Raw genomic sequence first — 27,713 nt, 5'->3', positions numbered from 1 at the left:
AATTAATTTGGGCCATAAAAGAAAAAAGATCAAGTTGCTCGGCTTCGTATGCCTATGGTTCAATAAGACAAACTCTCTACCGAAGCTCTAAAAGAAAAAAGTTGAAAACAACTGACCTGACTACCATGTGTGACACAGGCTACCATGGATTGATATAAACAGGATAAAAATTAATCTATATTAGTCTACTGCTCCGGTAATTGTTTTCAAACACTATGATTGCATTCATATCAGTGAAACGGATTCAGTACATTGTAATCGAAACCATTGCGATGTTGGGGTCATGTATGGCGCCACTGTGTTTTGCAACGTTGGTAAAGTCTTGTGTGTGGTTTTTGATACCTCGTCATAAAGTGTTGTGACGTTTGACGTCGCTGCTGAGTCTCATTGTTACCATGAGCCAACGCTACCCATCTGTTCCATCACAATAAGACTCCCATCATGAAATGTGTGGTCAAAGCTGACGACGGTTGTTCCACAGTTTGATATGACCATTAAATATATTTGTGCGAGGGAAATTCTTGTCACAAAGTTTCATTTGCAAACGCCAATGATGATGATTTGCAAACTACAAAATAATGTTGTCCGGTAAGCATTATTTTAAAAGGGTATGAATGCCACCAAAGAGAAAGCGGAGGCCTAACAAGATTTGATACATTGTATCAAACTTTGCTTCAAGACATGTAAGCTTAAATTACATTCCAAAGATAGGCTACTTCATTAGTCCGATGATAAAGATTCTTAAAGAATTAATATAAATTACAAATATTTAGCATAATTTATCAACATCCTTGCAAGGTATCAGCTTCGAATTACGTCAGTCCTGGCCTGAATACCGCATTTTTGAAGTTCGTTGAGAATTGGCTCAAAAATGTCGCTTTTTGTAGGAAGTAATATTCCCTTTTCTTGTATTTTACCTGAAAAACATTAAGATCCAAACTGACAAGAACGTCTATGACATGTATGACTGATGCGCCTAACTATTTCCACTGTTTTGGTCCGTGGCCAGTGACGTATCTAAAAGGAAAATTTTAGGGGGGAAACAGCAATTGTTAGGCGGAAACGTCATTCAACATGAATTACAACGGTATTAAAAAGTTGTACTGTATTTGTAACAGTATTTAAATAGTTAATTTGTTTGGGGGGGGGGGGCGATTGCACAAAGCCCCCCCCTCCCCCCGTGGCTCAGTTGTCTATTCACGCTACTGTCTATCGGATATCCAGACCGTGGCTTATCATCTGCTGTAATTTTTTATCACATTTTCTAAATGGGCGTAATCAACTTTTAGCTTTGAAAGTGTAACATCAAACCAGATATTGGACAATATGACCTTCAAACAATTGCTAATGGTTACATTTCGGCAAAACAAAATACCGAAGCCACACAAGTGCGCTTCTTTGGATAACGTTTTGGGGCATGATTTTTTTTTAAAGGGCAATATTTTAGGTAACACAACACTGAGATGGCCAATGACGTCACAGTTGAATAGGGAGCGACGCTTAATGTGGCCACTTTGAGCTAAAATTTAATAACAGCTGGAACCTTTCTTTAGTTTCAGAACCAAGCACAATTTACTTTGTTTGAAGTGACTTTAACATAATTTTACGATTTATCTCTGTTTGGGCTTCCCTGAGCCAATTGCATAGGAAACCCCAATTTTGTTCTATGGCCTATTGGTGAGAAAAGGCAATGTGCCAATTAAAACCAGCCTCACCAACCACTTGTTTCAAATAAACATAAATAATTTGCAAACACGACACACACTCAATAGGCGGCCATGATAAGCGGATCTTTGAGGCAAGGTGTAGAAATTAATTTTAGTTCCACACCACTTTCCTACAATAAACCGAGTGCCACGAAGTGAAGACTCATGAAGTACTTAATTTTGAGTCATTTTAAAGCCTTTTGGCATATCTGCCATTCACTACACTACCTCTCCATAACTTCAACCACTTGGCTTCACGTAAGCGCAACTTTGATACTTACCTAATAAAAGCATTCTAGCAGCAATAGCACAAGGATATCCAACGGTCTTAGCCATGGCAGTATATTTGCCAGGATCTCCATACTCGACCAGATCAACACTATGCCTCTCCTTGGAGCCGTTCTTAAACACAGCCTCAACTTCATGACGCATCACTACCATGTCCCGCTCGTCGCTTTCTGAAAAGATAACCTAAACGTTGATTCAACGTCATTTTGTTGAGCATCATCGTTCTTTAACTTTCCTTTTTTGAATAAACTACAAATGACGTCAAACTTGTCATCCACCAACATGACGTCATATGGCGTTTTTTTATTTGAACAGCCCTCAACTGCTTGTCAAGGTAATTGTAACTTTAAGCACAAGGAAGGAAAAAGGAACTCACCATAAGCTAACTTTGAGGAGAGATGTCGAGCTAGAGATGACATTGGATTGCCGGAAGCTTTACTGACAAGAGCGTCGCTTAATAATCCCAGCCTGAAAATAAAAGCATCAGCACTGAACCTTCATCTATGGCTGACAGCTCGTGTTGTTGATTACGTCATTATCCAGCAAATCCGGTGCCTTTTACATTGGTTCAACCTCTACAAACGTGAAATCAACCTATAAATCACCAATTCAGGTATTTACGACGTGATGACAAACCAGTGATTATGTGGCATTGAAAACGCCTTCCTAAAACTTAATTCACACAAAGGAGCCATATTTGTTGGAATAAAAGTCGGATAACCTTCAAACAACTCACTCCTCCACGGCACTCAATCTGCTCTGGCTCCCTCCAACGGCTTCATATACTTTACTTTTCAACTCATTGTTGGAAATGTTTTCTCCCGCGTTTAGTAGTTTCGATATGAATTGTTTCTGTAATGCAACGTTGCACACATTTTGCTCCACATAGGCTACCACCCTCTATCAGCCAGACGACACATTCCACGAGCATTGAACAGTTCAAAAAACCAATCATCCATTTATGTGCGGTAAATCAAGATTGCTTGTAATGTGCAGATGTTTTTTATACAGTTATTGCACATAAAAATTTTAAGCCAAACTCTGTAACATTTAGCCTACTAAGATATACCACACTGGCTGTGAGTTAATCAATCAAGCTTCATATAATGCTACCGAACTTATCAACGATTAGTTATTTACAACCTACCCACGTTAAATCTGGGGCTTGTTCGGACAGCATTTGGCTTGGTACAAGGCTGAGAATGCCAAGATTCAACAGTCCTATCATGATATCAACGTAACCCTACGATGAAGCAATGTTGGTAAGATATTCATAATGGTGTACTGCAAGTGTTGATTCAATCCGTCATGTTTTTGCTCTATTAATACCACGTTTTGTAAGGCTGCTTCACCTCCCAGATCAGTACATACAAATGCCAAAGATATATTTCATTGGGTCAGCCACATGGGTGTAGTAAGGGGGCATGATTCCAGGTGCATTATCAGGAGACACCAAACTGACTGTACATTTTATCTAATAATGTACAAGAGTAACAATAAGGGCTCAGATATTGTCCTTAGAAGAAACAAGAGGTCTTATTGTCCCCCGATGCTGGAAGCTCTAACTACCGTATGCGGCTGAATAGCCGATTTCTAACATCTTGGTAAGTACGTTACTCTACACCAAGAAAATATTTCTAGCAGCATTTTGAAGTAAAAAAAGGTATTTAAAGTATTTTACAATCACGAGAAATTTTGACATGAACATTGAACATATCTATTCTACAAACCTACAACCTGACGAAATAGCAAAACAATCTGGGAACAAATTGGCTGCAATATTGTCAAACTTGTGGCTACCTTGTAACGCAGTGTCCCACGCAACACTGTTGTTGCGTCATAAAGTTGGTACTCATCTATGTAAGTGGTGGCATTTCCGTTGGGGACTCCTTCCAGGTTTAAATCCGTCATGAAGTCAATCGGAAACAAGCCTGTCCTGTAATTATCTCCTCCCTTTCCCTTCTCCACAACTGTACCGCTTCTCAGATACTTTGATGGGGCAGTTGCGGCCATCAAAACTCCCATTGGGAACCAACTAAACAAATTAGATTCCATCAAGCAAGATTTACGTCACACAAGTGCTGATTAAACAAACGAACAATGATCAAATTGTTTCCTCGCTGGGTAGGTTCAGTTGAAATAACCACTCCATGTTTGAAACACAAACGTTTGAAAGGAAATATCTAAAGTAATGAGGAAGACACAAGATTGGACTGAAAGAAGATGTGATGGACAAAATGAGATGGAGAAAAAGAGTGAAGACAATCGCTGCAAGGAAAGAATCGGCCACCCCCATTAGTGGGAACAAAACCGAATTTGTATAATGAACAGATGAAACACAGTTTGCTGCCTTCTACTCTACAGTAGCCTACATCTAACGGCCAGTAGAATAAAGCAAAAGGATCAAGTTTAGACGTCTACCTGAATTTATAACGCAGAGGATTGTCAGCTGCTTCTGGGGCGGGTAATCCCCCACACCAAGACACAAATGACGTAACCTGCATGACAATACTGATATAAAGTCAAAAAAATACAACAAAGACATTAAAATTTAAGCATACAGCATCAAAATTGCCAAAGCCCAAACCTTTCCGTTTCTCTCCCTTATGCCTTTAAAGCATTCCATGGCAAGCATGTGATCTATTCCTGGATCCAAGCCAACTTCCATTAAGATTGAGATACCAGCATCCTGAGCTCTGAAACATCAAGAGATATTATCAGTAGTTGAAATTATCAAACGTTATTTGCTAAATATTCCAAATTTTTGGTTTGCGTGAAACTGGAAAGTTATTTAAACTTTAACACGACAAAACCTTCAAGTGAGCATTCACTTTTTGTTGAACATTTCTTTGCAAGTATTGCCGTCTAATAATGGCATTTACTGTACATAGCATCACATCCACAATGAAAACCATGTTCCTGTGCATGGAACAAGACAATAATAAACAAAACGCAAATGACTCGATCATAGTGACGTGTAAATAGAACGCGAGTCTTACATTCATTTAACTTCTTTTGTGGCCTTTCTATGAATCCAGACAGCAAATCAGTCGTTTTTTACATTGATTCAACGTCTGCATACTGAATCAATGTAAAAATGACTGATTTACTGTCTGGGAATAGATATGTTAAGAGCACCCTGTATTCAACCGATAAAAACACTTTCAAATGTGTCCAGGAGGTAGAGTCCAGAGCTTCTGAGTCTTTTCAGCATAGTTGGAGCTGCCAACTAACTTATCCTAACCATCTTCTACTTTTGTGAGATGAAACTTTTTGTTGTAATGACATGTGCTTTAAAGTAGCACACACGTTTGATGTAGCATCGATGCAAACACAACAACTATCGATTTCTCATCAGTCGGTAGTCACCTTTGATGGAATTTCCTCATGGCAGGATTTGCATAACTCGCTGTTACAAGATTTTTTCTTTGCGCTATACAAAGCTCAGCAACCATAGGATGAAGAGTGTATGGCAAAAGACTGAAATGAAAAGACCGCGGTTAGGAATATTTTGCAACGTAAGCTGCAACAATGTTGTTTTTTTACACCTTTGTTAAAAGTATTCACTTTACAAACCTGACAATAAGATCATGCTCACGTAACAATTCCTCCAAACGCTGCTTTTCTTTAGCTACATCTAAAATAATTGGATAAATCTCATGGTATTTTCTAGAAAGATTGTTGACTTCTTCAGGAATACAAGATGCTGTAAAAAGAGAAAACTTGATACAGATTCGGGCACTGAAGTAAACAGCTTGATATCTTTGAACCATTCTTGAACAACACAATTTTGGTAAAGAGGTGGATTTTTTCGAACCACAGACAAATACATCCTGGCACCCACACGCCTATGCGTCATGTGGTGTGTTTTGCGTCGCGTAATTAACCGTTATGTGATGTGCCTCTCCTCTGCCGGTTCATTCTTGCGCATTTCTTTTTTCGATTTACTGTATGTAGATCAGTTATGTATTTTCAATTTATGTATAGGATCAGTTATTTTGTTACCTGAAAAGTGCTAACATGTGTATGGCCGAAAACGTTCGTAATTTGTAGTTTATCTTTATTGTATTGCATTATTGTGTTAAATACCGTGCGGTTGCAAGGATGTATTTGTCTATCTTTGTCTATTTATTCTTAAACAGTCGCTAGTATATTCTGGCCAGTTTTGTTTTCTCTTGAATAAAACTGTTTCTTTATTTGGTGACAAAAATAACATAAGTTTTGCGTTGGTATCAAAATAAAAATTTGAAAGCATTACCTATAAGTTTGTTTACACACAAAAATGAATCTTTGCAAACACGTTTACTTCAAAATTAAACAAAAACAGCAGAGTTACTGTACCAACAGTCAATTGAGTATCATCTTGTTTCGTCATGTATTCTGCAAAAGGATGCGACACAAATCCAGTTCCTAACAGAAGAACTTTAAACCTCTGCGTTGCTTGCCCACACATAGTAGTCGCTTACAATCTTATCGAAACACACCTAATTTGCATAAAGGATTATATGGTTAGTCTTTCTCAGAAATACAAGATGCAAAGTATTGTCCTTAGCATCCAATCAGACAAAACTGAAGCGGGAAACATAATGAATTGAAAACAATCATACATCGAGATGAACATCAAAGTCATGGAGTTGTTATAATGACATTACATTATTCACACTTCAACGAAACTTACAATTACAAAAATTTAAAATAATGGGTGGATAGTGGACACCTGTGACTCAGACGCGTATCTTAACGGTATATATATCGACAATAGTTGATTATAGCTGTAGATGTTTTGGGACATTGAAGAAATGTATGACAGAGAAATCTTTAATCACTGACTTCTTGCAAATCACCTGACAAAAGTCAGGCTTTAGAAGAACGTTATTAAATATTGTGTGCGAAAAGATATTCATTTTAAAGACAATGTAAAAGGCAAAGTTTATAAATAAAATCAATCCTGAAATAAAAATAAATCACGTTAGATCAAAATTTGTTGCTTATAAAAACTGCAGTCACGGCAATTCTTGTACAACTTAGCCTTGGTATTGGTGGACCAACAATTTCCAAGAGAAAGATATTAAGTGTAAGCTTTTGCAATAAGACAACGGATTCGTAACACCAAAGCAACCAGAAAGTTTTTGTGTAGGAAATATCAAACTTATGTTGCTTTTTCTGAATTATTTTGTTTTCACTTCCAAGCTATTCATGATGAAACTTCAAAATGATTACTTTCCTTGCAGTGCTGAAATGTAGGTGCCCTTACACTGGTTAAAACAATCCAAGACGCAATCAATAATATTGATTTGATTTTATTTATTGTCGCTAAGGTCTTTTGGCGACAGGGCTCATTTTTAATTTTATATCAGGCTTACGATGTCATCACATTATTATCCGACTTATTCTCACTGAGCGTGCTGGTATGCAAGAAAGAACACAATCGGTGTTGTTTTTAAAGTCTTCTGTTTGACCTGACTTAGAATCGATCTACCAGCACCAGAGCCGAAGGCGAAACCACTGAGCTGGTCAAGATGCAATTCATTTTTTTTAATTAAACCATTTCGTGCACAAACCAACAAAACGAAGGCAACCTGGAGATGCAAAGGCTTAATCTAGCAAGCCAAATCCTTCTTTTTTACATTGATTCGTCTGCAGACGTTGAATCAATGTAAACAGAACAGACCGTGCTAGCCGGAAATCGTTTAATTTGTAGCACTACATTAACACATGATCAAAAAATGCCCACAAACAAAACAACTGGCTAATGGAAAACAGAGCAAAAGATGATTTTCAACAACCTGCAGCAGATTGCACAAGGTATAAAAGTGGCATAATAATGTATAGGACTTTAGGTACGTACGTATCTTGGTATGACGTGAAATAGAAGCAATAGTTGAAACATTGTGTTAAAAACATCAAGATGACTTTTGAGAATAGTGAAACAATGATAAGTGATTGACAACAGAATGACGCCTTAATCACAACGACAATATAACAGGCTAAAGGTAAACAGTTGATAAAAAATATCTTTTTTAAATATACTAAAAAACGAACACTTTTCCAGTCAGTTTGTGTAATTTCTAAAACAAAATACACTCCTAGATAACAAAATCCATCATTTTTACATTGATTTAACGTCTGCAGAATGTAAAATGACGGATTTTGCTGTGAGGGCTTCTACAGTACCATCAATCTCTCGAAAAAAATGAGCTTTACCATCTCTCTAGGGATGAACATTTGCAGCCACAGTGCAAACAATGAAAGCAAATGTGGATGGAGCTTAGACCTGATACAGGTGAGGCATACCAAGATGATGACATTGACTGCTGGTCATACACATGAGAATAAAAAACAATACGTAATATTAACATGATTTCGTACAAGGCAAGGATAAGAGCGATGATAACAAGTGACGAGTCAAAATTAATAATAAAATTCACTTAATAACGTCAAAAGCACAATCAAAACCCAACAAGCATGCTTTAACAACAAATAACCATTCAAGAGTTAAAATACTTGCCACAGAATATCTCCGCAGATGGATATACAGTAGTACAACCAGTAGTAGATAGTACAACCAGTAGTGTTAGCACCGACAGTTGGTTATCGAAAGAATGACGCAGCAAGTCGGTTATCGAAAGAATGACTCAGCAAACAGCACATATTTTGAACGTATGGTTGTAAAGTAACTGCTGCACCCAAAGAAAACGTTGTACACTGGTGGCATTCCTTCCGATATACGCTCCCGACACCAGCCAACCATATATAATATAACCTGCTGGATATGGCAAACATTCATCAACAATTGGCATACAACGGGTTAGCAAATAATTTTTGTTTTCGAACGAATACCAAGTCGTCGTAATTCCTTAAGCAGAGGCTGGTAAATGTTTTCCTTCAGCGGAGTGACTATCCCTTTCTCTTGGATTTTACCTGAAAAATAAAATTTAGTAGAACAATGGCCAGCACGCTTGGTCCATGCAAGCAAAAATGATACAGCTTACAGGGCAAAACTAAATCACCAGTCTACAATAGACTTTAGCACCTGTAGCCAAAAAAAATGCACATAGCCTAACTTTCAAAATATGGTAAGTGTAAATTTAACTTCTGCACTTATATTGAAATATATCTGACACAGTTTAGTTCAACGTAAAAGCATTCGCTAAAAGCAAACGCACACCAACGTAAAAAACATACAGCATACAAATTAATAAGTCACCCCCTAAGGAATATAATGTAATACAGTAGAACTCAGTTAATCCGGATCTTCGCCTAATCCGGATAAAACTGGAAGTACAAACGATTTGTAATCTTTTTCTTGAGAAACAGCTTTGGTTTATCCGAATTATTTAATCAGGATCTTCGCCTATTCCGGACAAAAGTTGCGCTTTCTCTATCGCTTTATCCGGATTTGCCCGATTTTTTGTAAGTTTTCCATAGAAACTCGTCTTCGGTAACTGTTTTCAAAAGTTTTAAGTGACTACAGATTATTCCGACACGCATGTCTGAAGATGTAACTTTTGCCAGTGTGTTCTTGCGTTAGACACAAAGTCTAAAAATACATTCATTTTACATGCATACTGCATTTCAAAAGAACTCTATCACTGGGTCGCTAATGTGGTGATCGCGCGTCTCGGAATTGGCAGATGACCACACTAATGCGTTCAATTTCGGTGATTTTTACCGATACCCTTCTATCTAGGTAACGTCAGGCTTGATAGAACCGTCATCGGTTAATCCGGACCTTCGCCTAATCCGCATGGAATCGCCGGTCAAATCGAATCCGGATTAACCGAGTTCTACAGTATGTGAAATGTACTGCACTCAGTTGCTCATCTATACGGCTGCACTGACACTATCTGCTTTGTAAGGCACTAAGGAGCAACGCATATGTGCGATGAATACAGCGCTATATAAAAACACATTATTATTAATATAACCGGAAGTCTAGTGATAGTTTTATTCTTGCAGTTGAACTTGTTTAATTCTGGTATATTTTTATTCACTAAGCAAAGTGTTCAGAAATTGAGATATCCAAGAAGCGCACAAAACAGTACCAGTAGACATTGCACTGGTACTAAGTATACTTTCCTCCTTTACAGTCAATCCACGAATACTGTACTTTATGGCAACATCGTTTTCGCGTTAAGTTAGATTTTACCTAGCAAAAGCATTCTAGCAGCAATAGCACAAGGATATCCAACGGTCTTAGCCATGGCAGTATATTTGCCGGGATCTCCATACTCGACCAGATCAACACTGTGCCTCTCCTTGGAGCCGTTCTCAAACACAGCCTCAACTTCATGACGCATCACCACCATGTCCCGCTCGTCGCTTTCTGAAAAGATAACCTAAACGTTGATTCAACGTAATTTTGTTGAGAATAATTATACGAGATGAAATGTTATGTTGTGATGCAATCTCTATTTTTGAACTGTCTAGGTTGCGTAGTAACGCACACGTGTTTGAGCAAGCACACCTCCTCAGCGGAAGAACTCATTCGAACAGCCTACAAATCCTTGTCAAGAAAATTGAAATTTTAGGTTTAGTTTTAAGAAGCATCCATGAAGAGACAGCCCAGAAGATGCATTCGTGGAAAGGCAATTTCTCAAACAACTCACCATAAGCCAACTTTGAGGAGAGATGTTGAGCTAGGGATGACATTGGATTGCCGGAAGCTTTACTGACAGGAGCGTCGCTTAATAATCCCAGCCTGAAAATAAAAGCATCAGCACTGAACCTTCATCTGTAACCGACATAGTCATGTTGTTTGTAGTAGTTAAGCCAACATTGCAGTTAAAACATGGTGAAGATTACCTAACAATTGATGATGAGGAAGGGAGAGCGACCCAAACAAATATTAAGGGATTGAATACGTGAAGAAAAAGGAAGCTGCGGGTTTAGAAAAGTAGATGCATAAGACAGACCATTGTAGAAGTGAAAAACCTGCATCGGCAACACCACAAGTTAGAATTAAAGCGAAAAGAGAGCAAGCTTGTGGCACTGGGCTAACATTGAAATCTTGTTTCTAAAAATTATTCAAAGAAAACAGTCACATTTGAGAAAAAGTCGAAGAATCTTCAAACAACTCACTCCTCCACGGCACTCAATCTGCTCTGGCTCCCTCCAACGGCTTCATAGACTATACTTTTCAATTCATCGTTGGAAATGTTTTCTCCTGCGTTCAGTAGTTTCGATATGAATTGTTTCTGTAATACAAGTTGCACACATGTTGTAATACATCAACTAAACGACAACAACAAACGCAACAATCACGAAAAAGTTACTATTAAGCAAGCTTTAAGATGCACGTTTTGAGATCTTGCAGTTACATTTGAAAGGAAAGAAAAAGCCTAGAAACAATGCATACAACTTTAAACACTAAACAAAAAAACTTTATTTTTCTCATTGAAAAACACAACGAAGAATTATAGCGTTGATTAAAAAAATAACAATGACAAAAACATAACGTTTACCCAAGTTAGGTCCGGACCATTAACTGCCAATAGAGGATTCGGTTCAAGACTGACAACACCAAGATTTTGAAGCCCAATAATAGCATCGGCATAACCCTGTATAAAACGAAGTGGATTCTCAGTAACCACATACAGTGTCCTGCATGTGTTAACATGAACAAACATCAACTAACAAGACATTCATGTAAGCAGGTGGTGAAATCATATTTGCTTTTACTTCAATAACTGGCAGAAGTTCATAAATTAATCATCAGTACGATAGAGGGGGACCTAATTCCTTTCATAAAACAGCAATGCTTCTTTAAATTATTACACCCTGAGTAGAAAGGTGAGTGGTGTTTGTCAACGTTTAATTTAAGCCGAGCATCGAACCAGGGTTGCATGGTCGGAAGCAAAGTGCCGTTTAAACTAAACCAACTAGCGCTTTACATGAATGTATCCGAGTCTACCTTGTAGCGCAGAGTGCCGCGAAGGACAGTGTGTGCCTTGTCCAGGCCGTACTCAGTCTTGTAGGACAATGAATCTCGGTTCGCCATGCCTTCCAGGTTGAACCCAGGCATGAATTGAATGGGTAAGACCCCCTCTCTATAATTGGACCCTCCTTCGTGGCGCTCAACTGTCTTTCCATCCATCAAGTACTTGGAAGGAGCTAGAGTGACCATAAGTACGCCCATCGGACTCCAGCTGTGAAGAGGAATTTGATAGAAAAATTGCAACAACCCATTAATCAAAAGTGAAATAATTCAGTCAACAACATTTCAACAACATGCTGAAACTTCACTTGGTCAATCTCGGTGATCGAGCCTCCATCAGTGATTTAAAGCCTTTACCAGTAGACTATGTGAAACTGCCAGGATTAAACTCTCAAAGATATGTTTTAAGTCCGAGGATAAACATTCCACGACTAGTCATTCAAACTTGGAACACTTTGGAATAATACATTACACGTTGAAAGAAGTAAAAATAACTATCTTTGGCAACTAGGTCAACTCAAAAGAAAAACAGACACTGAAGACACCAAACATCATCAAGTTCACCTGAATTTATAACGAAGAGGATTGTCAGCTGCTTCTGGGGCGGGTAATCCCCCACACCAAGACACAAATGACGTAATCTGTATGAAGACCAAATAAAGTTGATATCAGAAAACAAAATGGCAGTCTGTCAAATTCATATATAACTTTACTGATCTAAAGTGAGCTTTATTGTGTTCTATTGCATTTGCAAGTCCGCTGGCAACAAACAAGCAAAAATGTACCCAAATAATTGTTCATCCAAAGAAAATATTTTCTTATTGTGACTAATATTTTTTATGGTGGCTGATAGTCTGTGGCAGAATCAGTGGTGCGATACTGACAAGCCCAGCCTCATGGGCGAAACACGGTGTCTATCGCTGTCATTTCTTGCTACAATCGGCTGCCGAGAAATATATCGTTGACTGGATGGTCTAAATGGCTAGCGTGGAAGAGTCTCCTACAAGTCAGCAGTTGTGAACAGAGCAAACTATAACTGAGCAAGTGACAACTAAGCTAGCAACATTTCAGCAAATTGTCACAAGTTAGCAAAATGAGTTTGACAAGCGATGACCAAGCACGTTCGACTTGAGCACGTAAATCTCATTTGCTGACTTGGCAGTAGAAGCACTTGCTGAGTTGTCGCATGCCGAATGGTCCGAGTACTAGCGTGGAAGCTACAACGTTATGGTTAGCGAATCGCAATTGCTCGCTGTACTTGTGAGTGCTCAGCCTGTGCTGATAGCCAGGAAGAATGCTCTCTTCTTCACAAGAATAGTGTGTTAAGTTTACGAGAGGAAAAGAGGCTCACTTCTCCATTTCTGTCTTTTATGTGTTTAAAGCATTCCATGGCAAGCATGTGATCTATTCCTGGATCCAAGCCAACCTCCATTAAGATCGAGATACCAGCATCCTGAGCTCTAAAAAATGAGAGATTTCAATATTTTTGGCATCAATCCAATAATCCATGTTATTAGCCACCAAATACCATCCCTTTTGTCCATCACGTTCATTGTAAGCTTTTCAACAAGGTTAGATTTGTTATACCAAAAGTTTTACCATCAGTGCAATGATCACATCTACAAGATGATCTCACTGATGGCTTCCACTCATCTTCATTGGTTAACAATGATCTTCTCCTCATCTCGTCAACTCACCCATGGTGGAACTCTTTCATGGCAGGTGATGCGTAGCTTGCTGTGACAAGGTTCTTCTTGTTGGCTATGCACAACTCAGCAATTCCAGGGTGGAGGGTGTATGGGAGGAGGCTAAAAATACTTCAATATTATGATAACGCTTTTTCAATTACAGTACACATTATACCACATTTTAAGGTTTCAATTACTCCCCCACACTCACACTCAGTAATGCAGATCGGAGTAAAAGAAACGGAAAAAATGCAGAAAAATCAGACGCTTGAAAAATGTAAGGACGCTGCTGAAAAAAGAAAATAAATGAACTTCATACTTTGACAATGATTTGACTCAAAACAAAGAGACACAAATGTTCACCACTTCGGCTACCTATCAAACGATTTGCAAGAAAAACAGGTTGTGTACTGTGTAGCAGTAAATAAACGTAAAAATACGAGATACGTTCACCTGATAACGAGGTCATGACCTTTGACGAGGTCCTCCATCCGTCCTGGCTCCTGGGCGACATTAAGGAGGATCGGACTCGTGTGCTTGTACCTCCCTGTCAGTCTGTCAACTTCCTCCTTGACCGACGTCACTGAAATCGGAAACAAATTGAACATTTACTAAGGTGGCTTCCTTCAAGAAATGAACCCCAAGCACGTGGCTGGACTTAAGAGCAAGACGTATTGGTAACTAGAAAGATGTTGTTGTAAGGTCCCGACCAAACGAAAATGGAAGAGTTCAACAGGTGAAAGAAATGCAAAACACAACACTCTAATCAAGTTGCGAAATGAATTCTAATCTTTAATTCACTTAAATTTCGAATGATTCTTACAGTTCATCTTAAATCCTTTAAAAGGTGTTTGTTTAATTGCTTACCCACTGACACTGCAGTGTCATTGTGCTTGGTGATGTAGTCAATGAGAGGGTACGACACAAACCCGGCACCGAGTACAAGAACTTTGTGGTTTTCTGCTGAAGTTTGCGACATAGCGCCCTCTTGTGCTCTAGAAATATAAAAAACATTCACAAGAGGGATCGCTCTTGAGCGCTGGCAGACGACGACAACTATTTTTCGAGCCATTCCGCCGTCACGTGCAACACAGGCTCATGAAGAAGCAAACCGAGCTTAATGATGAAACGTCATAAGCAGTGAAGTCCTTTATTTACTTGAAATTTGTTCGGTTGCAAGACCACAAAAAACAAATAATTATAACAAGATACTGAAAGAAAATGAAGGCTAATCCGTAAAAAAATATCTACTGCTACTGCACATGACAAACTACTGCACATGACGACACATGTTTGTAGGTCAAATCATAAATAAGATGCGCAGGTACAAAATTTCCGCTTCATACAACGTTTCAACGTCTGGCAACGTTAATATGATGCAAAGATAGCAGTTATGAGTGGCTAGGTAATTCTTTGCATGAACCAGGTCGACGACACTCACCGCTTCCTTCTCATCTCTTGAATGTATTGAAACTTCGGAGTCAGCCTTCCACCACATGCGATGATGGCCTATCGAAAGAAGAGCGTATTGTTAGGAGGGATCACTATGCCTCTTATCATCTATGTTCACGCCCCATCGGCCTGACACTACAAAGACAGGCATGGGTGCGCCCTAACCGTCTCCGTACGGGCGTCGGGCTTTTCCGCTCAACCATGCACCAATGGGGAATGGCCTCTTCCTCCTCCTGTGAATGTGGTGCCGAGGAACAGACCGCAGACCGCATCATCAATGACTGTACCATCTTCAAGCCACTTAATGGATTGGAGGGTCTGCGCGTCATGGATGATGAAACCAAAGACTGGGTGCTCTCTAGTAGCCTTCTAGTGTAGTCCGGGAACATCGTGAATCTGGGGTGGTAAAAGGATAGACCCTCGGCCGCAGAGGCTCACACGACGACGACAATCACCTATGTTCAGCAACTGCGTCATTTATTATGCGCCAATGTGTGTTGATGATCTGTGCGAACTGGATGACAAAATCAATCCAATGGCTGCTCGACACCTTCCCAAACATCAAGCTCGAGTAACCACCACTGCTCAAGGGTGGTAAAAGACATCTAGCTTCACGACCCTTGGAGTGGCGAAGAACAAAATTTCAAACAAAGAAGGAGCTACCCGAGCAAATTAAAGTTTTTTACATTGATTTAACGTCTGCAGACGCTGGATCAATGTAAAAAATGGTAGATTTGTCGTCTGGGTATGGCGCGAAAGCATGCACAGAAACTCCATGTGTTCTGCAGTGGGAGTCTACTGGGTCGCTTTAGGAAGCAAAACTTGAATAATTGTCTGGGTAAACTAACTGACATTCCCGATATCTTTTCAATGTGGTCTAGAAAATATTCAACCACAAGTAGATACTATTAAACTTGTAAGATCATTGCTTACTATCAACAATTGCAGGGGTTACGATTGCACTCACATTCTTGACAACAGGCGACATTGTAGATCCGAATTCGTCAAACCGAGACGTGGCGCTGCACTGGGCCTGACAAGGTGAAACAAGAGTTACAGTATGTAAAAGCTTTGCAGCAATGGCTGAGAATTCAGGTCTATTCCAACAACAATTCAGGTCTATTCCAACAGTACTTCTTTAACAAGTTAGCATCTACGATTAACAATGAACATTAATAAACAATCATACTTAACACAGTTAATAATAATAATCACCATCAGACTATAGAAGTAGGCCATAAACATTGAACTAGCAAAATCACATAGGGTAATATTTTTTTAAATTTAGCTTACGAATTAAAAACAAAAGTCATTTAAAACGTTGATTGTTCGACTGCGGCTACTTAGATCGATTCATAGTCGAGATAAAACGACCTTTGTATTCTAGTTCCTTGTCATCACATCACTCACTATGTCCTTCATGTATGGCAAGAGTTGGTCTCCAAAGAACTGAGTTGCTTCTCTCGGTAGTTGAGCCGGAAGATTGTCCACCGAACACACGAGGATCCCTGGCCCTTTCACTCTGTGATGTAACAATAGCATATGTCTGTCATGCAACGCAACATTTAAGCCTCCAAATATGCGCATGTGTCGTTTAAATGGGAACAGCTAAGCGGTCCTCATATGGGAAGTTGTTAAGACAAGACAGCTGTAAAGACTTGTAACATAGTAAAACTCGCCTATGGTGTCACCTGAAGGGACCTTCGAAAAAGTGTTACTATCGCGAAATGTCATCATCATCATTAAGTTCCTTTCTCTCGTCGAGGGTTGGAGGCAATTAGACGACATGTTTCTCCGTTGTGAGATTTTTCTACTGCAGGTTTGTAATCAAGTCCTGATCAGTCTTTAATATCATTAGTCCAAATCCTTGGTGGTCTGCCTCTATGTCGTTTTTCTCTCATTTTTCCATCGAGTAGTGGTCTTTGAATAGAATTATTACGACTCATATGGCCAGAATACTTCAGTTTTCTTGTTCTAATTGTTTGTAGAATTTCCATGTTGTTTTGCATTCGAAACAGTTCATCTTCGTTTGTGATTTTATCCTTCCATGAAATTTTATCCTTCCATGAAATTTTATCCTTCCATAAAATTGTATCCTTCCATGAAATTTTATCCTTCCATGAAATTTTATCCTTACATGAAGTTTTATCCTTCCATGAAATTTTAAGGATTCTTCTATAAACCCACATTACAAATGCCTGCAGTCGAAATGTCACAATAGCCGAGTTCTACCTGACTTTGCAACAGATGCCACTGTCGTGCACTAATTGAGAGTACACGACAGTTGCTCAGCAACTCGCAGTGTTTCATGTAGAATTTTATCACGATCATTGCTTTACAAAAAGAGTTTTTATAGTTTTTAAGACACTATTTTAAGTTTGTAAGATATATGGTTGAAGCGTATGACTCTGTAGACTTGCTCCGCATCCCTGTTACACTAGAAATGGCACTGAATGTTATTCCTGTAGCGCTCAGGTTTGTGAAGAATTAATATCCACAGCTGGAATAAAATTATCAAATTTTCAAAACCCGTGCTAAGACCCCAACAATTATGAAAAAAATATCGTACATTACAAAATAGAAAAAAAAATTAACATCACCTTGCAAAATGTTTAAGTTGTTGAACTTAAATAATTAGGGCACAACACTGATTTTTAATCATAGCATCTAGGTCTTGTTTAGTTCACTGAGAATTACCCCACATTGAACGAGAACTATTGCTTCACAAATGATTTACCGGTATGCTGTTGCTAATATCATAGTTCATTAACTGCCAAGATTCAAGAATCTATTTAATGCAAATTGTAAATCTAAAGTGAAGGTGGTCAGTCAAGACTTACGGGAATAAGTAAGCATCCGGCAGTCACCCTTCAAAGATAGCATCAAGATGTTCATACATTATCCAGAGAAAATAAATGCTTAAAAATATTCGGACGAAACAGAATCGGGAATCATGTTTAGCAAATGTATATCAGTCTTCGCCGCGGTTGAGCCAATTTTTTTTATTAATACTTCAGTAGCTTGAGCACGATTAGCTCTTTTAATTAAATAAAATTTTGTTAAATATTTATTCTGTCACATTCGATTAAAAAAACACTAACAGGTCAGAAAAGTAAGAATGGAAACTAAGCAAGCGAGTAGCTCTTTTCAGTTACTCTGAAACAAGTCAAAACTAATGAAAAATTGAAGATATACAAAACTAAACATTCATCCACACAGACATCAACATACCCATGATGTGTTTCAACAGTGGAAGCATCGTAGATGTCGAACGGAGCGTCGATGCTCGTACATTCCGTCATGAATTCTAATGAGCCTCCTGGGTCGGCAGATACGTCAGCAATGGCTATCAACCTGTGTAATGATAACAAACTAATAACTAACTAAAATAACTAAATAACTATTACTAACGTGGTCACTGGTCATTGGTCAACCATAGTGAATGCTTGAAACGTTGAAAGCTTGTGAGGGATTCCGATGACAATTTCATATTCATCATAAAGCTAATGTTTATTGCTACCTTTGAGAAAATTGTGAGGTGATACCCAAGTCGGTTTAAACTTTAAAGAGACGTAATATGCTGCTGTCAAAAATATTAAAGCAATACAGTGAAAACAGAAACTTTATGCTTTGCTTGATTATATGGAAATTATGTTTTCGGAAGGAAAAAAAATTCTCAAGTGATACAAGAACTTTAACATTTCGTTCTCGATAACCTGACCAGAGCAGGTGGGTAAAAAGCTATGCAAGTACTAAAATTACGAAGAACAACCACAGAAGATACCACAACACTGTACATATACAATCAGTCCCAAGCTTTTTGACTAAGCAGTTAAGCACCAAACTGTTGAGGTTTGTATCTTTTCTGATATTTGCATACCCGATTCTTCATACGAAGACACAACGTGTACCTCTGTGGAAGCCTTGGGCAACCTGGTGAGTTGATCGCTGATCTTCTAACAAGTGGAGATATCTTCGGTGAACTCGTAGACTGCTGCAAAGCTTCCATATCGGCAGTGGTTAACAGTCTCGGGTCATTTGGCCTCCAAAATATCCCGTTCATGATACAAGATGCGTATGGTGCAATCTTTCAACAAGACATTATTCTCAAACGGATACAGTACAAAAATATAGTCCATTGTATGTCGAAAAATAGCACCACATGCATATAACAGATTTGTCAATAAATCAAGTGCCAAGGTAATAACCGGTTAACATTACTTTATTTTTTGATAAAAAATAAAAGTCACATCCTAGAGATACATTTCAACTTAGAAATACATTGCAAGTTACAAATATAGTGAAGCAATACGATCATTAAGCCAACCGTTGCATGTGATCATAAAATTCAGGGACATCTAGAGAAGGGGATGCGAAGGCTCACAGCGATTGCCTTATTCTTATGACACTACCAGGGCGGTATTTTGTAGCGCGTTAAACAAGCGGTTCTTCTCAAAATTGCAGAAAGTTTCATAGTGTAGCTGGTACAGTCAGCTACAGAAGACAGTTAGTAAATGTTACATAGAGCATATTCAAAGAATAATTGTTTGAAAAGACAGTTGAAAAGTTACCAGTAAGCTGTTTTTCTTAACAAAGCCTTTGCAGTAGCAGGCCTCGAAATTCGTTTTTGTTGACGGCGGACGAACGTGTCCGGTCTGAGCAGCTATCTCGGCGGACAAATTAAGTCTCACGGCGGACACACGAGTTTTAGCGTCGATCGTCATGCTTAATCAGTTTATTTTGATAATTCTTCGCCATTTGAAAAGACCAACGACGTGCGTTTGAAGAGTCAAAGCGCCGTGTAGCTGCTTAATATGCCGCATATCTGATTAACTTCTACCGAACGAGGTTGTGTAGCTTCTTGCGTCACAATGCTCTGGACACGAGTCGGAAAACTTCTACACTAACGCTACTATTTTCTGCTGTGCAAAATTTCACTAGGATTTTTTTCTTTAAGTTTATTTTTGCGTGTCATGTGAGCGAAAGTGAATTTTCCCTGGACCTTTTTTTACTTACTGTACGTAATACCAAAACTTAACAAATTTTGCTGCATCTTGCTGTAATAGCCTACTCGTATAATCTAATTTTGTAACCAACCTTGGCTTATCAATATTACTTGGAGATCAAAGCCAGACATTGTGACGTAAGACTTGAACTAAGTTGCGCGTGATTGCTGTAGAAAAATCGTACCGTACTCCTATCGATTCTTAGCGAAGAATTAACCTTTCTTACGCTGATTCGATGTCATCAATCGTTGAAGCAACGTAAAAATCGAAAGTTTTTCTGCTTGAATGGAAGCTGAGGATATCGTACAGTATTTTAATTTTCTAGATGCGCGCTAGAATGCGCGAGAAATTATATTCTCGCAAGTCGCAACAATTGTTCGACGTTCGTGCTATGCAATGACGATTTGTATTGCTAGTTCCTATGTTATTTCTCGGCGGACAAATATGACCGATCTAGATGGTACTTTCCGCGGACATCACATGCTGTGACGGCGGACATGACCGCCGTGTCCGCCGTGAATTTCGAGGCTTGCAGTAGGCTAGATGTAAAGCAAGTATACGGGTAGTTGAATTAACAAGTAACCATGAGCATGTCATGCAATTAGTATCAATGACTGATGCTACGGTAATAGCGCAATGCAGGTTATCATAACAAGATTTGTTAAACTACTATCGGTGCCAATTGTCATTTTACGGTAAACAGAGATTATTTACGATAAACAGAAGCCCTTCTATTGTCAGGCGTATTAAAACCTTTCATATCCCCTTCTTTAGATATCCCTGATAAAATTTCATTGAATTGTAGACTATGCAAGTATGCATGCAATAAAAAACAACACAAAAACTGGTGTTTTGATGTGCTCAATTTATCATAACGAGGTGACAATTGGGCGTCGTGCGAAGACAATTGTGTCTGAATTTGATGATTTTGAACTTGATGGCGCAGACTTAACAAGAACTCGTATTAACTTAACAAGCCACCAAGTTTGTCCAATGGGAAAGCGAATCAAGACGATTGGAGCCGGTAAACCAAGCCAGTTCGTCACTAACCTCTTTGGCGAAGACAGATTCGTAAAGATGAGGATGATCAAAATACTCCTGTATATCATATCCACCATCAGATGTCCTCCTCAAGTGATGGTGCAGGTCCACCACACACCCGTACACAACACTGGTATCTGATACACAACAATAAGAAATTAATATGAAAATTTTTGAGGTTTAATCAACTCAGTTGTAACAAAAGATGACATCAACACTCCGTTACGATTACATTAAAATGATGCTTGATGGACTGATGGTATCACTTGTCCAAACCAATAGGCAACAGTGATGCCATAACAACTTAACAGCGTCGTAGGTTTCCAAGTATGTAATTCCCTATCGACTAGGACTGTTTCTTGTCATTTCAAACCACTGACGAAGAACTTTGAGTGCTAGAATAATATGTGATTTACACCTTGGAGGTTCTTCCGTTCACAAGAACTCGCAATGTATATTATACGTTAAAAGTAGTAACTAAAATGTAGATCACAGTTACATCATATACTACACTGACACCGTCTTTGCTTCGCTTTCTTTTGTCCAATATGACAGGAAATCATTATCATGTCAGTTCTTTACAAAAATGTTGAAAAATTGTATGACCACTTTGAAAAGAAGCTTTGCAGCTGCTTTGCTACTTGTTACTGAGCTACTTAAATACTAAAGCAAATTATGAAACCGTTCATATAAAATATCCATTCCAACCAAAGAGACGCCTCAATACTTGAGATTGGCAAATATCATATTTATTCATAGGCAATTATCTGATTTTATTCAAACACATGCTTTCAATATATACCAGGATCAATTTTCGAAGAGTTGATTGGAGATAGAAAACTTGAAATGGCAGGTAGGGTAGAGGGTTGCTCATAGCTCGCGAAAACAAAAAACCTGCAGCTTGGAGCTATGTGCAACATTCTACTCGCAAATTTCAAGTTTTGCAGTGAACCAGCAGGATCAAATTTCGTAGCAACTTTTAAAGGCATACTAAAGGAAAATTTCAAACCGGAATTAAGCATTAAAATGAGTAAACTGAACATTCAAGAATACATTTCAAAAACAATTACCCAAAAAAATTTGTTTTCAATGGCGCTGGCAAGGCCCAAAGTCCAGTGTTTCATTTATTTTCATTTTTTTCAAAATGACCAAAACGTGCAAACACAGCTCAAGAATACGTCATAAAGTCCAGCAATAACAAAAGCCACGTTACCAATCTGATGTTTTGAGCAAACTGTCTGCTGTTTTGATGTTAAAATGTGCTGTTTTGATGTAAATACATACATAGCCTACAGTCAAATCGCCCGCAGTAACAATTATTGCGTGATCGGTTGATTGCTAGACTTTATGACGTAGACTTTATGACGTTCTTTACAGTCGCACGCTTCGTTGCTCAGGCCAACCTCGTTTTGAAAGCTCTGACAAAAGCACGCGCACAATGGTGGTCAGACCGCAATGGGGCAAAATTTTATTGAAAATCGTTTTATGGTAGCATGTTAAACACAAAGAACGTGGAAAATCGCCAAGTCAGGTTTTTCCTTTAATACCCCTTTAAGTAAGGTTTCAATTACAAATAAATACAACTTGCAATATTGTTGATAGGCTACTCACCGCCATGTTGGGCAACGTTCTTCAGTTCATGTGGTTCTACATAAACATGGGGGAGCTCACGAAATACCTCCTGTGCGCCCTGCAATCAACAAATAAGTAAATAAATAAACTAAAACACATCACTTGCGGATGTAGGTTATCACGACAGACCAAAACAAGTGTTGTCTCTCAGTTCAGTTTATTTTGTTCTGTTGGCGAATAAATAAAAATAATAAAATAAATTTATTTATTTTAAATTTATTTAATAAATAATTTAATTTTTTAAATAAATAATTTTTAAATTTATTTATTAAATCGCGCAATAAGGATGGCAGTGAAAGACCAAAAGGTCGCCAAACTCAGCTGCCATCCAAACATTTAAACAAAACACAAAATGTCAGACAGTTACCAAAAGGTGGCAAAATCTGGAAAAGTCTGCAGAATGTAATCAGGCCGTATCTCCAGGTAGCCATACCACGATCAACATTTACTACATAATAACTTATGTAGTTACACCTCAAATACAATGCCTGACAAACATATGTTACAAGACAGAAGCAGCCACAGAAGATTTGATATAAAAAGGATAATTTATGATCGTTGTACACTGTACAGTGCACATTAAATTTCCAGGTGTCAACGGATGATGGCATGAGCATGGCGCAAGCACTAGCTTTGTTTCGGGCTCAGTCTTGAAAACGAAACTTTGATTAACAAGCTTTAACACTCCAAAAACTATTTCACACCAGGCACGCATACTTAGCAGTTAATGGCATAGAACTAAGGCAATCAAACAAATAGTTGCTGGATAAGTACGTACCTTTAATTAGAGATATATTTGAAACACATAGCCTACCCTTCATCTTTAGAATAAACCTTGAGCATTCTTTTGGAAAAGTTCACAATATTTATCACAAGATAATATTATATACATACATAAAAATTAGGCTCACTGCAGACAGTGGTACACCGTTTCGGCCTTACAGCTTCATCACTGCAGTAAGTACACTGGGTATGACTACGGAGCTATAAACCCCGCTGGGCGATTTTCCAATGTGTGGTCCCTAAAGAGGCCACAAACAAAAGGTGCATTTCAAAAGCTAATTAAAGACGCTGACCTGAGACACGTTGCCAGTGCCGGTGAATACAAACGTCAGAGGCCCGATCGATTCTGGCATCCGACCAAGCGATATCTCGTAGCCAGCATCTCTTACAGCTTGGATTGCTTGCCCAGATGTGCGGTAGTTGTGGGCTATTCCAATGTGCTGAGTGGAAGAAAAGATAAAACCAAGCCAGAAGAAACAGCACAACATTGCTCTTTTATTGATGTTTGAAGTCTGAACTTTTTAATTTACTTCAATTGACCGGCTAATGAAAATCTTATCACGTCAAAACGACAGTAACTGCTTACGGTACTACAACAAATAATAATCCAAAACTAAGAATGGGACAGAGTGGAAAAGTACAGATTACCAAATGAAAATAATTGTCAATTCTATTGACGCTTCAATACTTGATAAAAAACAATTATTATAATAGCATGCCACAACACGTAACATGTTATAACATGAAAGCACATTTGCTAAAAAAGGAATATAACAACAAATATTTAATAATGCACTACATGTAAACAAACATGTGGCGCTAGTGACTGAAATCTTCAGAACAAATCAATGTTTGAGTACAACATAACTCTTTAAGTTGAACACAAGGGCACTTACCATCAATGGTGTGTGATGTCCGATCGCTAACAGCCGCAATCCCATCCCATGAAGAATGTTTATCATTCCTGCATAACCAGCATATTGACCAAAGGCAACAACGCGCATTCCATTTGCTTCCTCCATCTTTTCGTAATCGATCAGACAGATATTCTAAACATGACATTTACAGTAGTACGTCAAATTAAAAAGCAAAGAACAGATATATTCTGTTGCACAAGAAAAGGTAAACTGTCAAAAAGGTTCCCGTATAAACTGCACAATTTTTATCCTGTCTTAGTGTCTAACTGTCAAAACTTATGCCTATTGGGTGGGGTCTGCTACTATTCGGTGAGTCCGATTCGGTGAGTCCGATTCGGTGAGTTCCTAACCTCTAACCCCTAACCCTAAAACGGCAATGATAATTAGGCTACGGTAATCGATAATTTAAAAAAAAAATTGAAAAAATCCCCCGTTAAGGGATCGGACTCACCGAATCGGACTCACCAAATCAGACTCACCGAATCGGACTCACCGAAACGGGCCATGTCGATTGGGTGAACACTGAACAGGAACATTTAGATTAAGTGACCAAGAGCAAAAGAAGCCAATATCTATGTTCACCAATAAGCATGTTATCAAGTGCTTTGCCATGACAGAACCAGATTGCTTTTGATCAATGTAAAAATGTCCTTTCCAGTGCCAGACAGACACTCTCACAGCTCAGTCATGCAATGTAGTTAGATATATAATATATATTTGGCCCATGAATTTAAGTACCGTTTTCAAAAATTAAATCTAATTGATTACTATAACAATGATTCAATTACTCTAAATTTTGAAACATACAGAGTAGCCTACACACTTGTTGCAGTTGTTATGATGTCACATTCAATATTCATGTCTTTCAGTTGATACACGCTAAATAAAATTGTAAAAACTTTTCTTTTGATAAAATATTAAGAATCACATCAACACCTTCTCAAGAATTATATCCAGCATCGCCATGTTTTCAGGCTGCGCTTTAATGGTGTGGGAAAAGAAAACATATGTCTTCTCTGGAAACAGACTCTCTGTGGGAACTTGCTTAACACCGAGGATAACTGAAGCTTCACTGAGATCTTCTTTCACTTCAGCTCCCACAGAAACATATTCCTGAAGAACGCAGTTAAAAGTTTTTAAATTTTTCTGAAACATGTGCATCACAGTTGAAACAATGTCAAGACGCCAACAACTAACTTGGATCTAAATAGTAATAAATACTAAATTGCAAATTTTGTTTTGTTATTTTTAAACTTAAATTATGTGATTCAATTTTATTACTTCATTACTAATCAATAATCATCTGCTTGCACTACAGCAAAGTTACTTCTCTCTAAAAGTTATATTATTTTTGAAACAGCTTTCTAAGACCAAATACAGTACACATGCTGTAGCCCAGAGGTCACCAAACTACGGCCGGCGGGCAGTACCGGCCGGCCACGTGCTGCGGAAATAACAGCTACTGTACACTACAACTATTTTTTATCATTGTTTTTATCATTAGGCCACCACAAATGGGAACAGCCTAGGTCAAATTTGGAAAGATGTAATGTTTTTTCAAGAGCACGATGCCCTGTACTGTATCACAGCAGGCGATAACTTTTCCAGCAACCTTTCGATTTTCATCACAACTTTGCTATTCCACCGCTGACTTTGTTATTTATTGTGCTCAATTCAAGCCAATGGAGATTCTAAATAGTTGTACATCTTTACGCAATTTGTATCCGCCCCGCAGCTGTTAATCTCGCAGCAATACAGCCCTCAGAGAAAAAAGTTTGGTGACCCAGTGCTGTAGCCTATTCGCTCAATTATGGGTTAAAATATATAAAGTCGATTGAACAACATTAAGCTTTCTTATATGCAGTTGCTGCAATCTAATATGTATTATATATATAACAGATGTATTGTAAGTTTGTTTATATTATACAATTCAAACAATGCGGTACATAACAACATAAACAATAAAAATGCTTTCGGTGAGAAAGCATGTTACTGCTTACCTGAACAGGAACAGCTCGCTTATTAGCTGGTTGAACAAGGACTTTAAATCCCTCCTGTACAAGTTTACGTACATGAACTGGGGCTAACGGAGCTCTTCTTTCCCACACCTGTCACAAATGCAGTTATAGCCTTTGATATACAAAAAAGACAACATTGGAGTGAGATTATATGGGTATGTTTTAAGAAGGGATGCAGATGGTTTTTGCTTTGGACAGGTTGTTGTGGATGTGGAGGTAGGGTGTGAAGATGATTGCGACGTGTCGTGGATCTGGCAAGTGACCACCCTCGGTAACGGGGACATCACCAGAATTTAACTGAAATACTACTACTAGTACTATAAATGCTTCCCAACATATACTGTGCAGAGGAGATTGAACAAAGTTACGATAGTTAATACAAAAATCTTTACAAAATGTATAAAGCAAAAGTGAAAAAAAACTAGTACATAGTTTATAATCATGAACAATGGCACAAGGTATTCAGGGTAATAGTATCACATCAAGATCGAGGAATAAACATACTGAATATACAAAAAAATATCCTTGTGACACATGCAACTTGTGCATGCAAAAATCCTAATAAAATGGTGCTGTGCGCTACAAATCAATTAAAGCTTTGGTAGAGAGTTTGCTTTGTTGGAGCCTACCATATAGGTACAGTAGGCTACCAAGTTGAATAACTTTTAAAAACAAATTTCAGAAAAAAATATGTATTCCTAAACAAGACGTTACATAAATACATACCACATTGTCTTCTCTTCTAATTGCTATAACAGGTTTTATTGTTGAGCTTGCTCTTCTCGACAACAACCATAAACTTACATTTTTAAGTTTATGACTTACATGGGGTTTGGATAGTAACATCATTGACAAGTTTTTTTCAAGTTATAACAAAAACTGCAAATATGAAATCATTGTACTACAAAATCATTTTTAATGGAATAACACAGAGAAACATATTGGATTGGTTTTTTTTAAGTAAACTGAACAGCTATTGTACAGTAACATTGCAGAATCATTATTCCAAGACAAGTGGAAATAGCATTGTTGCTTCAAAAGTTAGTTTTTTTGGCTAAAATTTACAAAAGAGTCAGCAGAAAAGCTATCTAATCAGTGTAGCAAGAAAACTTGGAGCTGGTATACAAGTCCCCCCTTGGTAACTCATGACAAAGACAGGACTCAGCCAAACATATAGGGTGAAACTACTTTACCTTTGCTTTACTGTTCACACACTTCAATCCACATGTTTTGGTCAATTCCTCT

General features: G+C 38.2%; 2 protein-coding genes across 2 annotated transcripts; both read right to left on the bottom strand.

The window, feature by feature from the left end:
* Positions 1-801: 801 nt before the first annotated feature.
* On the bottom strand, positions 802-6,447 carry LOC145782322 (alpha-aminoadipic semialdehyde synthase, mitochondrial-like). Its single transcript, XM_082594113.1, has 11 exons — positions 6,336-6,447; positions 5,571-5,700; positions 5,364-5,474; positions 4,582-4,690; positions 4,416-4,492; positions 3,795-4,029; positions 3,142-3,237; positions 2,731-2,846; positions 2,371-2,462; positions 1,988-2,164; positions 802-917 (listed from the first exon to the last, which is right to left on the bottom strand). Exons 1-11 carry the CDS (start codon positions 6,445-6,447, stop codon positions 802-804), a joined length of 1,371 nt encoding a protein of 456 aa, XP_082450239.1.
* Positions 6,448-7,043: 596 nt separating this feature from the next.
* LOC145781866 (alpha-aminoadipic semialdehyde synthase, mitochondrial-like) lies at positions 7,044-25,493 on the bottom strand. Its single transcript, XM_082593547.1, has 21 exons — positions 25,387-25,493; positions 24,430-24,582; positions 23,827-23,973; positions 22,730-22,808; positions 21,128-21,255; positions 18,983-19,158; positions 18,303-18,425; positions 16,482-16,593; positions 16,039-16,104; positions 15,061-15,128; positions 14,487-14,614; positions 14,073-14,202; positions 13,629-13,739; positions 13,283-13,391; positions 12,496-12,572; positions 11,908-12,142; positions 11,459-11,554; positions 11,076-11,191; positions 10,604-10,695; positions 10,144-10,320; positions 7,044-8,915 (listed from the first exon to the last, which is right to left on the bottom strand). The coding sequence occupies exons 1-21, from the start codon at positions 25,414-25,416 to the stop codon at positions 8,803-8,805; spliced, it is 2,466 nt and encodes an 821-aa protein (XP_082449673.1). The 5' UTR covers positions 25,417-25,493; the 3' UTR covers positions 7,044-8,802.
* Between the last annotated feature and the right edge of the window lie 2,220 nt (positions 25,494-27,713).

The sequence above is a fragment of the Aplidium turbinatum genome, chromosome 13 (assembly GCF_918807975.1).
Source record: "Aplidium turbinatum chromosome 13, kaAplTurb1.1, whole genome shotgun sequence".
NCBI lineage: Eukaryota > Metazoa > Chordata > Ascidiacea > Aplousobranchia > Polyclinidae > Aplidium > Aplidium turbinatum.
This window is presented reverse-complemented; position numbering and strand designations above follow the sequence as displayed.